Source organism: Oncorhynchus mykiss, chromosome 20 (assembly GCF_057628025.1).
Source record: "Oncorhynchus mykiss isolate SJ-2025 chromosome 20, ASM5762802v1, whole genome shotgun sequence".
Classification (NCBI taxonomy): domain Eukaryota; kingdom Metazoa; phylum Chordata; class Actinopteri; order Salmoniformes; family Salmonidae; genus Oncorhynchus; species Oncorhynchus mykiss.
The window spans coordinates 14,019,176-14,032,480 of NC_143041.1; the positions used below are offsets into that span (position 1 = coordinate 14,019,176).

The 13,305-nt window shown below is 46.8% G+C and overlaps 1 protein-coding gene across 1 annotated transcript in view; it reads right to left on the minus strand.

The window, feature by feature from the left end:
• Window positions 1-9,232, minus strand: part of spata20 (spermatogenesis associated 20) — a 76,634-nt gene extending 67,402 nt beyond the window's left edge. Inside the window, exons 1-7 of the mRNA XM_021575651.3 lie at window positions 8,305-9,232; window positions 7,390-7,533; window positions 6,229-6,448; window positions 5,984-6,127; window positions 5,615-5,816; window positions 5,336-5,466; window positions 5,066-5,170 (exon numbers count right to left, since the gene is read on the minus strand). Coding sequence (XP_021431326.2) covers window positions 5,066-5,170; window positions 5,336-5,466; window positions 5,615-5,816; window positions 5,984-6,127; window positions 6,229-6,448; window positions 7,390-7,533; window positions 8,305-8,507 — 1,149 coding nt within the window. The 5' untranslated portion in view covers window positions 8,508-9,232. The remainder of the gene's footprint in view (window positions 1-5,065; window positions 5,171-5,335; window positions 5,467-5,614; window positions 5,817-5,983; window positions 6,128-6,228; window positions 6,449-7,389; window positions 7,534-8,304) is intronic.
• Window positions 9,233-13,305: the final 4,073 nt, after the last annotated feature.

The window sequence follows — 13,305 nt, forward strand, 5'->3', positions numbered from 1 at the left end:
GAAAACATGCGGTCTCTCCTTCACTGCAGCCGAGGTGAGTAAGACATTTAAACGTGTTAACCCTCGCAAGGCTGCAGTCCCAGACGGCATCCCCAGCCGCGCCCTCAGAGCATGCGCAGACCAGCTGGCCGGTGTGTTTACGGACATATTCAATCAATCCCTATACCAGTCTGCTGTTCCCACATGCTTCAAGAGGGCCACCATTGTTCCTGTTCCCAAGAAAGCTAAGGTAACTGAGCTAAACGACTACCGCCCCGTAGCACTCACTTCCGTCATCATGAAGTGCTTTGAGAGACTAGTCAAGGACCATATCACCTCCACCCTACCTGACACCCTAGACCCACTCCAATTTGCTTACCGCCCAAATAGGTCCACAGACGATGCAATCTCAACCACACTGCACACCGCCCTAACCCATCTGGACAAGAGGAATACCTATGTGAGAATGCTGTTCATTGACTACAGCTCGGCATTCAACACCATAGTACCCTCCAAGCTCGTCATCAAGCTCGAGACCCTGGGTCTCGACCCCGCCCTGTGCAACTGGGTACTGGACTTCCTGACGGGCCGCCCCCAGGTGGTGAGGGTAGGCAACAACATCTCCTCCCCGCTGATCCTCAACACTGGGGCCCCACAAGGGTGCGTTCTGAGCCCTCTCCTGTACTCCCTGTTCACCCACGACTGCGTGGCCACGCACGCCTCCAACTCAATCAAGTTTGCGGACGACACAACAGTGGTAGGCTTGATTACCAACAACGACGAGACGGCCTACAGGGAGGAGGTGAGGGCCCTCAGAGTGTGGTGTCAGGAAAATAACCTCACACTCAACGTCAACAAAACTAAGGAGATGATTGTGGACTTCAGGAAACAGCAGAGGGAACACCCCCCTATCCACATCGATGGAACAGTAGTGGAGAGGGTAGCAAGTTTTAAGTTCCTCGGCATACACATCACAGACAAACTGAATTGGTCCACTCACACAGACAGCATCGTGAAGAAGGCGCAGCAGCGCCTCTTCAACCTCAGGAGGCTGAAGAAATTCGGCTTGTCACCAAAAGCACTCACAAACTTCTACAGATGCACAATCGAGAGCATCCTGGCGGGCTGTATCACCGCCTGGTACGGCAACTGCTCCGCCCTCAACCGTAAGGCTCTCCAGAGGGTGGTGAGGTCTGCACAACGCATCACCGTGGGCAAACTACCTGCCCTCCAGGACACCTACACCACCCGATGTCACAGGAAGGCCATAAAGATCATCAAGGACATCAACCACCCGAGCCACTGCCTGTTCACCCCGCTATCATCCAGAAGGCGAGGTCAGTACAGGTGCATCAAAGCTGGGACCGAGAGACTGAAAAACAGCTTCTATCTCAAGGCCATCAGACTGTTAAACAGCCACCACTAACATTGAGTGGCTGCTGCCAACACACTGACACTGACTCAACTCCAGCCACTTTAATAATGGGAATTGATGGGAAATGATGTAAATATATCACTAGCCACTTTAAACAATGCTACCTTATATGTTACTTACCCTACATTATTCATCTCATATGCATACGTATATACTGTACTCTATATCATCGACTGTATCCTTATGTAATACATGGATCACTAGCCACTTTAACTATGCCACTTTGTTTACATACTCATCTCATATGTATATACTGTACTCGATACCATCTACTGTATCTTGCCTATGCTGCTCTGTACCATCACTCATTCATATATCCTTATGTACATATTCTTTATCCCCTTAAACTGTGTACAAGACAGTAGTTTTGGAATTGTTAGTTAGATTACTTGTTGGTTATTACTGCATTGTCGGAACTAGAAGCACAAGCATTTCGCTACACTCGCATTAACATCTGCTAACCATGTGTATGTGACAAATAAAATTTGATTTGATTTGAAATACAAGCAACAGTGTGAAAACCTTGTGAAGACTTACAGAAAACGTTTGCCCTCTGTCATTGCAAACAAAGGGTATATAACAAAGTATTGAGATAAACTTTTGTTATTGACCAAATACTTATTTTCCACCATAATTTGCAAATAAATTCATTAAAAATCCTACAATGTGATGTTCTGTATTATTTTTTCTCATTTTGTCTGTCATAGTTGAAGTGTATCTATGATGAAAATTACAGGCCTCTCATCTTTTTAAGTGCGAGAACTTGCACAATTGGTGGCTGACTAAATACTTTTTTGCCCCACTGTATATTAGAAACAGACTGAGGAGCAGGCCGTTTACTTTGGGCAACTTATTCATCCAAGCTACTAAATACTGCCCCCCAGCCATAAGAAGTTAAGCCTACTACGGTTGTGTCGTCTGAAAACTTGATGATTGAGTTGGAGGTGTGCATGGCCACGCAGTCACGGATGAACAGGGAGGGGGCTGAGCACGCACACTTGTGGAGCCCCAGTGTTGAGGATCAGCGAAGTGGAGATGTTGTTTCCTATTTTCACCATCTAGGGGCGGCCCGTCAGGATGTCCAGGACCCAATTGCACAGGGCGAGATGGGGGTTGAACGCTGAGCTGCAGTCAATGAACAGCATTCTTACATAGGTATTCCTCTCGTCCAGATGGGATAGGACAGTGTGCAGTGTGATAGCGATTGCATGGTCTGTGGACCTATTGGGGTGATATGCAAATTGAAGTGGGTCTAGGGTGGCAGGTAAGGTGGAGGTGATATGATCCTTGACTAGTCTCTCAAAGCTCTTCATGATGACAGAAGTGAGTGCTATGGGGCGATAGTCATTTAGTTCAGTTTCCTTTGCCTTCTTGGGTACAAGAACAATGGTGGCCATTTTGAAGCATGTGGGGACAGCAGACTGGGATAGGGGGAGATTGAATACGTCCGTAAACACATGCTCTGAGGACGCGGCTAGACATGTTTAAATGTCTTACTCATGTCAGCCACGGAGAAGGAGAGGGGGGGCCCGCAGTCCTTGGTAGCAGGCCGCGTCTTGTTTGATTGCATTGCGAAGGGAATAACTACACTGTTTGTATTCAGCCATATTCCCAGTCATCTTTCCATAGTTAAATGCGGATGTTCGCGCTTTCAGCTGTGCACAAATTCCGCCACTTATCCACGGTTTCTGGTTGGGTTATGTTTTAATAGTCACAGTGGGTACAACATCTCCTATGCACTTCCTTATAAACTCACTCACTGAATCAGCGTATAGATCGATATTATTCTCTGAGGCTGCCCGGAACATTTCCCAGTCTGCGTGATCAAAACAATCTTGAAGCATGGATTCCGATTGGTCAGACCAGTGTTGAATAGTTCTTGTCACGGGTACTTCCTGTTTGAGTTTCTGCCTATAGGATGGGAGGATCAAAATGGAGTCGTGGTCAGATTTACTGAAAGGGAGGACGGGAGAGGGCCTTGTATGCATCGTAGATGTTAGAGTAGCAGTGATCCAGTGTATTGCCCACACAAGTTCTACAATCAATATGCTGCTAGAATTTAGGTAGCCTTGTTCTCAAATGTGCTTGTTAAAATCCCCAGCTACAATAAATGCAGCCTCAGGATATATGGTTTCCAGTTTGCATAGAGTCCAGTGAAGTTCCTTGAGGGCCGTCGTGGTCTCGGCTTGAGGGGGGATATACACGGCTGTGACAATAACCAACGAGAATTATCTTGTGGGAAAATATGGTCGGCATTTGCTTGTGAGGAATTCTAGGTCAAGTGAACAAAAGGACTGAGTTCCTGTATGCCAGCAGCATACCACCCTGCATACCACTGCTGGCTTGCTTCTGAAGCTAAGCAGGGTTGGTCCCGGTCAGTCCCTGGATGGGAGACCAGGTGCTGCTGGAAGTGGTGTTGGGGGCCAGTAGGAGGCACTCTTTCCTCTGGTCTAAAAAATATCCCAATGCCCCAGGGCAGTGATTGGGGACACTGCCCTGTGTCGGGGGACGTTAAACGAGTGTCCTGACTCTCTGAGGTCATTAAAAGATCCCATGGCACTTATCGTAAGAGTAGGGGTGTTAACCCTGATGTCCTGGCAAAATTTCCAATCTGGCCCTCAAACCATCGCAGTCACCTATTAATCCACAGTTTACAATTTCCCCAGGCCGTTGCTGTAAATGAGAATGTGTTCTCAGTCAATTTACCTGGCAAAATATATATATATTTTTAAATGTTGTTACGATTACATCATGAGGCATACACCCCCGCCCTTCTTCCCAGAGATGTTAATTTCTGTCGGCGCGACTCATAAAGAATCCCAGTGGCTGTACCGACTCCGACAACATATCCCGAAAGAGCCATGTTTCCTTGAAACAGAGTATGTCTCTGGAAAGCAACCCTTGCCCTAATTTAGTCTACCTTGTTATGTGGAGATTGGAGAGTAATATAATCGGAAGAGGTGGGTGGTGTGCACGCCTCCGAAGTCTGACAAGGAGCCTGCTCCATCTACCACTTCTGCGGCTACGTTTTTTTAGGTCGGCCTCTGGAATGATATCCAATGCCCTGGGTGGTGTTGCGAACAAAGGATGCGCTTTGTGAAAGTCGTATTCCTGGTCATCATGTTGGTAAGTTGATGTCGCTCTGATATCCAATAGTTCTTCCCGGCTGTATGTAATAACACTTAAGAAATAATACATACAAAAACTAAATACTGCATAGTTTCCTAAGGACTAGAAACGAGGTCACCCTCTCTGTCGGCGCCATCTTGCTTTTATTAGCTTCATTACATAAGTTGCATGTTCAATAACTGGCTAGAGCATTTTGACTGTAAGACGATAGGCTTGCTATTGTGGTATGTTTTCATTAAGCTCTTATTGAAAAGTGTCAATTTCTTGTGTGCATCCATAGTATTTTCTGTTAGTCGCATCATTTTACTGTTTGACATTGTTTTACCGTTTGTTGACCGGTTAATGAGCGTAAGTTAGTCGGCAGCAAAATGTACCGAAATATGTATCCTTATAATTGCTGTGCATACAGACTCACAATATGTGTGAATTCTGCTGACTAAGACTTTTTTGGCAGGAAAACGATTATGGTAGAGACAGGGGTTAAACGATGTGGCTGCCACACAAACACACGCATGCACACACCTGGTAGGCGCTGATGTAGGCCACAGCCAGCTGAGCCTGGTCATAAAGCATCTTCTCAAAGTGGGGAACGTGCCAGGATGAGTCTGTAGAGTAACGATGGAAGCCCTGCAAGAGAGGAAGATAGGAGAGAAAGAAAGAAACGAATGAGAAATACAACATAAACGTTCTCCTCTTGCTCATGCCAGCTGTGTTGTGGTGTGCTGTGTGTAGTGGAGTAGCATGTCCTAGGAACGATGGCAAAGTGGCGTTAGTGTGAATGAGAGTATGTACCTGTGCCACATGGTCGTGGATGCCCCCCAGGGCCATCATGCGGAGTGTGTGTAGGGTCATCTGGAGCGCCTCGGACCCCTCAGTGGACGAACGGTTCACAGACCAAAATGACATAAGGAACATAAGATTCACTACAGAAAGAGAGAGGCAGAAAGAAAGTGGGAGAGAGAGAGAAAGAGACCGTGAGATAGAAAGAGGAGAGAGAGCAACGGTCAGACAGACAGACACAGACGCAAAGACAAAAAGAAAGAACTGGAGAACTCCTGCGTGCGTATGTACCTGGTGAGGGGAACTTGGGTGCATCCCTGAATCCTCCATATTCCTCCTCATAGGAGTGTGCGAGTTGTACGAAGCAGCGATTGGCTACATCATGGGCTGGGGGTGGGGTTTCCCCTGGGTTAGCTGCGATAGAGGTTCCCTTCTTCAGAGCTTCTATAACTCTCTCACCACTTGACTCCAACGCTTCACGGTTATCCTGCCACTGAGAGGGAGCGGAACACACACGGTTGCTACAGCACTAATATCTTTGCCACTCACACACCCAACAAGCCACTTGGCATTTCCATGTAGGCTACTGTATACACACATTTGAACTTTGTAAAGTGCTGTATTTGTAGAGTTCAAATACAGCTTGGACATTGTTATGACCTGCTCCATAATTCTGGTCAAGACAGTTTTGAGTCCAGGTCTCCGGCCACTGTCCTTTGGGGGGAAGTAGGTGCCCCCAATGAAAGGTCGTAGATCAGGGGTCAGCCACACACTCATCGGCCAACCACCACCTCCGCTGGTTGCCTAGAGACCAGGGATAGCAACACAGATTAACAAACACAGCAGATATGGGGATTTGATTACTACATGCACAGGCACACAAACATTCACGCAGCCACACACACCTGCACGAAGGTCATGTAGACTTTGTCCACATCAGGTCTCTCTTCACGGTCAACTTTAATACAGACAAAGTTGTCACTGAGGGTCTTTCCAATCTCCTCGTCCTCGAAGGACTCTCTCTCCATCACATGGCACCAGTGACACGTAGAGTAGCCCACTGACAGGAAGATAGGCTTGTCTTCACTCCTGGCTTTGTCAAACGCCTCTTGTCCCCATGGATACCTGGGAGGTGGGATAGATTCATGTATTTAACTGGCACTATCTTATATTCGTTTACATATACTGAACAAAAATATAAAAACGCAACATGCAACAATTTCAAAGACTTTGGTGAATTACAGTTCATCAGGAAATTAGTCAACTGAAATAAAAGCATCAGACCCTAATCTATGGATTTCACATGACTGGGCAGGGGTGCAGCGATTGGTGAGCCTGGAAGGGCACAGGGCCACCCACCCACTGGGGAGCCAGGTCCAGCCAATCAGAATGTGTTTTCCCCCCACAAAATGGCTTTATTACAGACACAAATACTCCTCAGCACCACCCCCAACCTCCCCTCAGTGGATCCCACAGGTGAAGAAGCCAGATGTGGAGGTCCTGGGCTGGAGTGGTTACACGTGGTCTGCGGTTGTGAGGTCAGTTGGACATACTGCCAAATTCTCTAAAACGACGTTGGAGACAGTTGATGCTAGAGAAATTAACATTAGATTATCTGGCAACAGCTCTGGTGGACATTCCTGCAGTCAGCCTGCCAATTGTACACTCCCTCAAAACTTGAGACATTTGTGGCATTGTGTTGTGTGACAAAAGTGCACATTTTAAAGTGGCCTTTTATTGTCCCCAGCACAAGGGGCACCTGTGTAATGATCATGCTGTTTAATCAGCTTCTTGATATTCCACACCTGTCAAGTGGATGAATGATCTTGGAAAAGGAAAACTGCTCACTAACAGGGATATAAAAAAGTATGCACACATTTTGTGCGTATGGGAGAAAAATAATAATAATTGGGACCAACGCTTTACATGTTGTATTTATATTTCTGATCAGTGTAGTTCATTAGGTTTAGATTAGTCCTACTGGTGAAAGAGAATAATAAGTGGACTAACCCTCCAGTCCACGGATTGTGTGTGTGTGTGCGTGTGTGTGTGTGTGTCTAACCCACCAGTCCACCGGGTTGTGTGCGTGTTGCAGCAGGTAAGGGGACCTCTCCTGTCCCAGGCGGTTGGGGGGCCTCTGGGGAGTGGACGGGGGGCTACCCTGCCCCTCGCTCCCAGACGCTATACTCAGACTTGCTCTGCTTGTCATACTGGTGGTTCAAGTGAAACACAGATGTAGCACTTTGATCATCGTTGGCAAACTGTTTGTAAACTACAACAAAATGACTGACTGAAAATAACATTCTGTGGAGTGTGCCATCAATGCCATCAAACCTGGCCATGTTAGCTAAGTCACATGTTATGTTTATAGAAAGGTTATTGCTGGGTGAACTGCGTGCATACTTGGCATGTACGGTATGAGTGCTGCATGATATCAATGTTGGCTAGACAGTAGCAGCTTACTATAATCGTTAGCTACTGTAGCTAGTTAGCTAGCTACAGTAGCTACTTCCTGCATGTACGAGCCCTTTCAAGTGACAGCTGTCAAAACCACAGTGCTGGCTGTCAAGCATGCTAAAAACACTAGCCTTTGAGCTAGCATGGTTTTTAGTTCTCCAAACTGCAGAACACACCGTAACGCATCACCGTGTTATGTCCAGTGTTCACTGGTAATCGTGTCAACACTGCAAAGAGTATCATCAGGTGTATTTACAAGTGGGTAAATAGCTAGCTGGCTAGACCAAGGACGAATGGCATCTAGCCTGCTAGCTAGCTAACAACAGCTCGTACAAGACCACTTGGCGACCCGCTAACTCCCCAGGCGAGACAATGATGTAATCCACAGCTAATCAATCGTTGCATTATTGTAGCTAGCTGACGTTAGCTAGTTAGCGATTAATCATTTAATTTGACAAGTCAGTCGCAAGATGTCACGTCCTAGGCGATTGTCATGTTATGTGTCTTTTCATTAGCTACTTTACCTGAAGCAGTATTGGGACGTCCTGGGACTCAGCAGCGAGGGGGACTTGTCGCTGGCAGGGGGTGGTGTGAGCCCGCTGATGTCCCGACTCTGTTCTGGGCTGTGCGACTTGTTGTCACCTCCCAGGAGAACGATACTTAGCAGGCGAGCTGGGTCAACGCGGCTATTTTTTGACGACGACCGTGCCCATGCGAGTCTTAACATCTTAATCCAATGTGCCTTGTCAACGGGCTGGCTGGCTCAGTGGAGGTTTGCCTACTTTGCTTAACACGGCAAGTGCAACTCTCCGACCAACCAACTATGACAGTTTTGTCACTGACTTTGGGAAGAGTTGCCAACTATTGTTTTGTTTGTGAGAATCGCTATTGGCTCCTTGTTTTGACGCTAGAAGTCGCTAGACTATGCTTGGCCGTTGCCGCGACAACGTCACAGCACCTATTTGCCTTGGTGCAGATGCGGTCCCCGACGTAGCGTTTTCGCACCCTCTCCCGCCGCACAAGTCCTCCACTTGTGCATCCTTGCCTGTGTGTGTGACTTCTGTTGCACAGACAGGTTCTCCCGCTCTCGTTTGCGTCAGAATTCGGTGGGAAAAGTCTCCAAATGCTTCATTTTATAGCTTCATTCTATAGCTAGAGGACTCCTGATATCTCCAGGAGTGCTGAGTATACTTTTTGTCTTTATTTGTCGTTGTCTAATACCATAGGAGGAGCTGTAGGAGGACGGGGAAATTGTAATGGCTGGAATGTAAAAGGGGCATATCGAACATATGGAAACCACATGTTTGACTCAGTTACATTAATTCCATTCCAGCCATTACAATGAGCCTGTCCAGGCACCAGCCTCCGCTGTCTATTACTGAATATTTTTATCTTGCTAGGGCCATGTACTTTAGGTACTGCCTGTCTTCCCAGTAGCCTACTTTGCGTGTGAACTGCTGACTGCTCATAACATGCAGTTGATTGTTGACACATCAACCAGGATTAAGGGGCAGGGCAATTTGTGACCATGTTTTGGTAGTCAGTGGCTGTATTGGAGGGGGAGTTGTTTCACCTCTTCTGAGTGTACATAACCAGTTTCTCAGGCTCCATCTCTGTGTGCTTCGTTTTATAGATAGAGGACTGCTGATATCACTCATGGAGTGATAAGTATAATTTGTCTTTATTTGTTGTTGTCTAGCACTGTCTTTTTACAAGCTAGGGCCATCATCGTCAAGTGCTGCCTCTCTTCGTAGTAGCCAGCTTGGTGTGTGAACTGCTGACTGCTCATAACGTGCAGAATGATCAACAAGGATTTGTGAATGTACACTGAACAAAAATATAAATGCAACATGTAAAGTGTTGGTTTCATGAGCTGAAATAAAAGATCCCATAAATGTTTCATTTAAAAGCTTATTTCACACCAATTCTGTGCAGAAATGTGTTTACATTCCTGTTAGAAAACATTTATCATTTGCCAAGATAATCCATCCATGTGACAGGTGTGGCATATCAAGAAGCTGATTAAACTCCATGCTCATTACACAGGTGCACCTTGTGCTGGGGACAATAAAAACCCACTCTTAAAAAGTGCACTTTTGTCACACAACATAGTGCCACAGATGTCTCGAGTTTAGGGAGCGTGCAATTGGCATGCTGACTGCAGGAATGTACACCAGAGCTGTTGCCAGATAATGTAATGTTAATTTCTCTACCATAAGCCGCCTCCAACATTGTTTTGGAGAATTTGGCAGTACGTCCTGCCGGTCTCACAGCCACAGACCACGTGTAACCATGCCAGCCTAGGACCTCCACATCCTGTTTATTCACCTGAGGGATCATTTGAGAGCAGCTACATGGACAGCTGATGAAACTGAATTTGCACTGAATAATTTCTGCACAAACTGCCAGAAACCATCCCAGGGAGATTCATCTGTAGGATCAGTGTCCTCACGAGGGTCTTGACCTGACTGCAGTTCGGTAACCAACTTCAGTGGGCAAATGCTCACCTTTGATGGCCACTGGCATCAAATAAGGGTGCTCCTCACGAATCCCAGTTTCAACTGTACCGGGCAGATGGAAGACATCTGTATGGCATTGTGTGGGCGAGCAGTTTGCTGATGTCAACATTGTAAACAGAGTGCCCCATGGTGGCGGTGAGGTTATGGTATGGGCAGGCAGACATACGCTAGAGACAACAAACACAATTGCATTTTATAGATGGCAATTTGAATGCACAGAGATACAACTAAGACCGTCGCCGATCAAAGACGGTTCCTCTGAGTTGTTCTGCGTAGTTGTTCGAGGAAGGCTCCACACCACTCTCACTTGAGTATCTTAGTTATTCTCTGCTCTTTTGTAGCTTTGGCAACTGTGTTTTCTATACCTGTTCGCTCCTCTCCCTGTTAGCTTTATAGACGCTCCCGACCCTGAGCTGCAGCCCTTCTAATTTAGTGTACCTGTGCGCATAACCCATGTGGAATTCTGGGTCTCTTGCAACGTTTGGAACTGCCGATCTGTGGTCAAGAACGCAGAGTTCAGCCTATGCTGCCCTTCAGTCTTTAATTTTTGGCCCTGATCACTCCAGAGAACACTGCTACTCAAGCTGATCTCTCTTCATCTGACTATGTTTTCTCTCATAGTCCAAGAGGAAATGGTTGTCGCGGGGATGGCACAAAGCCACTCATAACTGGAGATTTTATATTTTCTACCCCTCACCTGTCCATTACTTTCACTTGTCCACTCAAGCTTAACATTGTTGTCATCTATTGCTCACCAGGTGCCCTTGGAGAGTTCCTCAATTAGCTTGACACCTTATTAAGCTAATTCAACCTTCAACCTCCTGTCTTCTGCCTTCGATTCATTTCTTTCCAACTCTCTCTTTCCTCTCTTTGCCTCTTTTGACCTCACCCCTTCCTAATCCCCTCCGACTCAGAAGACAGGCAATACACCTACTAACAGACTCACTGCAACCCCCCCCCCCCCCCCCCCACATTTCCATTTGTCTCCCTTTCCTTCAACCCTAGCCACTCAGCCCCTACCCAGATGGTAATGCGCGGTCACAATCTTCGCTCTCTCTCTCCCACTCTTCTGTCCTATTATCTCTTCCTTCTGCTGAATCCTTCTCCCTCCTGTTAAATCCTTCTCCCTCCTGTCTCCTGATTCTGCCTCTTTGACCCTACTCTCCTCCCTTTCCGCATCCTATGACTCGCACTGTCCCCTTTCCTCCCGGACGGCTCGGCACTCCTCTCCTGCTCCATGGCTGAGTGACTCATTACGAGCTTACAGATCAGGGCTGCGGGCAGCTGAGTGAAAATGGGGGGGAAATTATATTTCCAGAGGACCTATCATTCTCACTCAACTACTTTTCTCCTTTTTCCCCTTCTGACACCCAGGTGGCGACACGCATCTCTGCCCACCACCTCAAAAACACATATTCGACAAGACGGAGCTGCTCTTCTTCCCGGGGAAGGCTTGACCGCTCAAAGACCTCTTCATCACTGTTGACAATGCCACAGTGTCGCTCTCCCAGAGTGCAAAGAACCTTGGCGTGACCCTGGACAACACCCTGTCGTTCTCTGCAAACATCAAAGCAGTGACTCGCTCCTGCAGGTTCATGCACAACATCCGTAGAGTACAACCCTAGCTCACACAGAAAGCGGTGCAGGTCTTAATCCAGGCACTTGTCATCTCCCGTCTGGACTAGTGCAAATCTCTGATGGTTGGCCTCCCTGTTTGTGCCATCAAACCCCTGCAACTTATCCAGAACGCTGCAGCCTGCTTGGTTTTCAACCTTCCCAAGTTCTTTCATGACACCCCGCTCCTCCACATACTTCATTGGCTTCCAGTTGAAGCTCGCATCCACTACAAGACCATGCTGCTCGTCCATGGATCAGCAAGAGGAACTGCCCCTCCCTACCTTCAGCCTATGCTCAAACCCACCACCCCAACCTGAGCAACCCCTACAGGAGGGCAGCTCCTGCTCAGCCCAGTCCAAGCACTTCTCTGTCCTGGTACCCCATTGGTGGAACCAGCTTCCCTCTGAAGCTAGGACGGCAGAGTCCCTGCCCATCTTCCGAAAACACCTGAAACCCTCCTACCTCTTCAAAGAGTATTTTAAATAGCCCCCCACAAAAAAATATATACAGCACTTCTAGCTCTGACTTTGTTGATAGCTACTTTATTGAGGAAAAGTGTACTTACAATGCCTGTGATATGTGGTTGTCCCACCAAGCTATCTTAAGATGAATAACTAACTAAAATGTTGCTCTGGATAAGAGCGTCTGCTAAATGGCTAAAATGTAAATGTAGAAACTCTCGGTGGCAAAACACCCCTAAGGCAGCCTGAAAGAAGCTGAATTTGTTGCTAGCCTCTTTTTTTTTTTACTGATAAAAGTTGCTGGAGGGTTCAGAGATAAAGTCGCTAAATTGGCAACACTGACTTTAGGGCCTTTGAGTAGTTACATGATTGGCCACATGGTGGCACTATAGGAAAGGGAATGGGTGCACATTATTTTTGGTTTGATCATGCAGTGCATGCTTTATTCATAATCAAAGTATGTAGGAACCAAACAGAATACTATCAAACTACTCATAATGCTACGCCTTAGTTTGTCATTTTTGGTGAACTAATAAACAATGATACACATAAAGCCCTATGCCTCACTTCCAATCCCAAACTTGCTTTAGAATAGATATTGCACTTGAGAGACACAATGTTGCTCCTATGGATTTACGGGATATCCATCGCTGATAAGTCTTTGATTTATCTAGCCAAGGCTCCCCATGTTCTGGGCTCTGTTGAAGATGGAATAGTACTGTCTGATACCACCCACGATTCGCAGGTTGGAGTGACCAGATGGAGACCAGTGCGTCAGCCATAGTAGGGGGACTGCATGGGTGGCAGAGAGAGAGAACTAGTCAAAACAATATTATGGTCACTTCAGGGCTATTTCAACTCTACTGGGAGACAGGCTGCCCGTGGATGTGGAAGACCATTACTGGCTTGATAATGTTACAAATCAAAT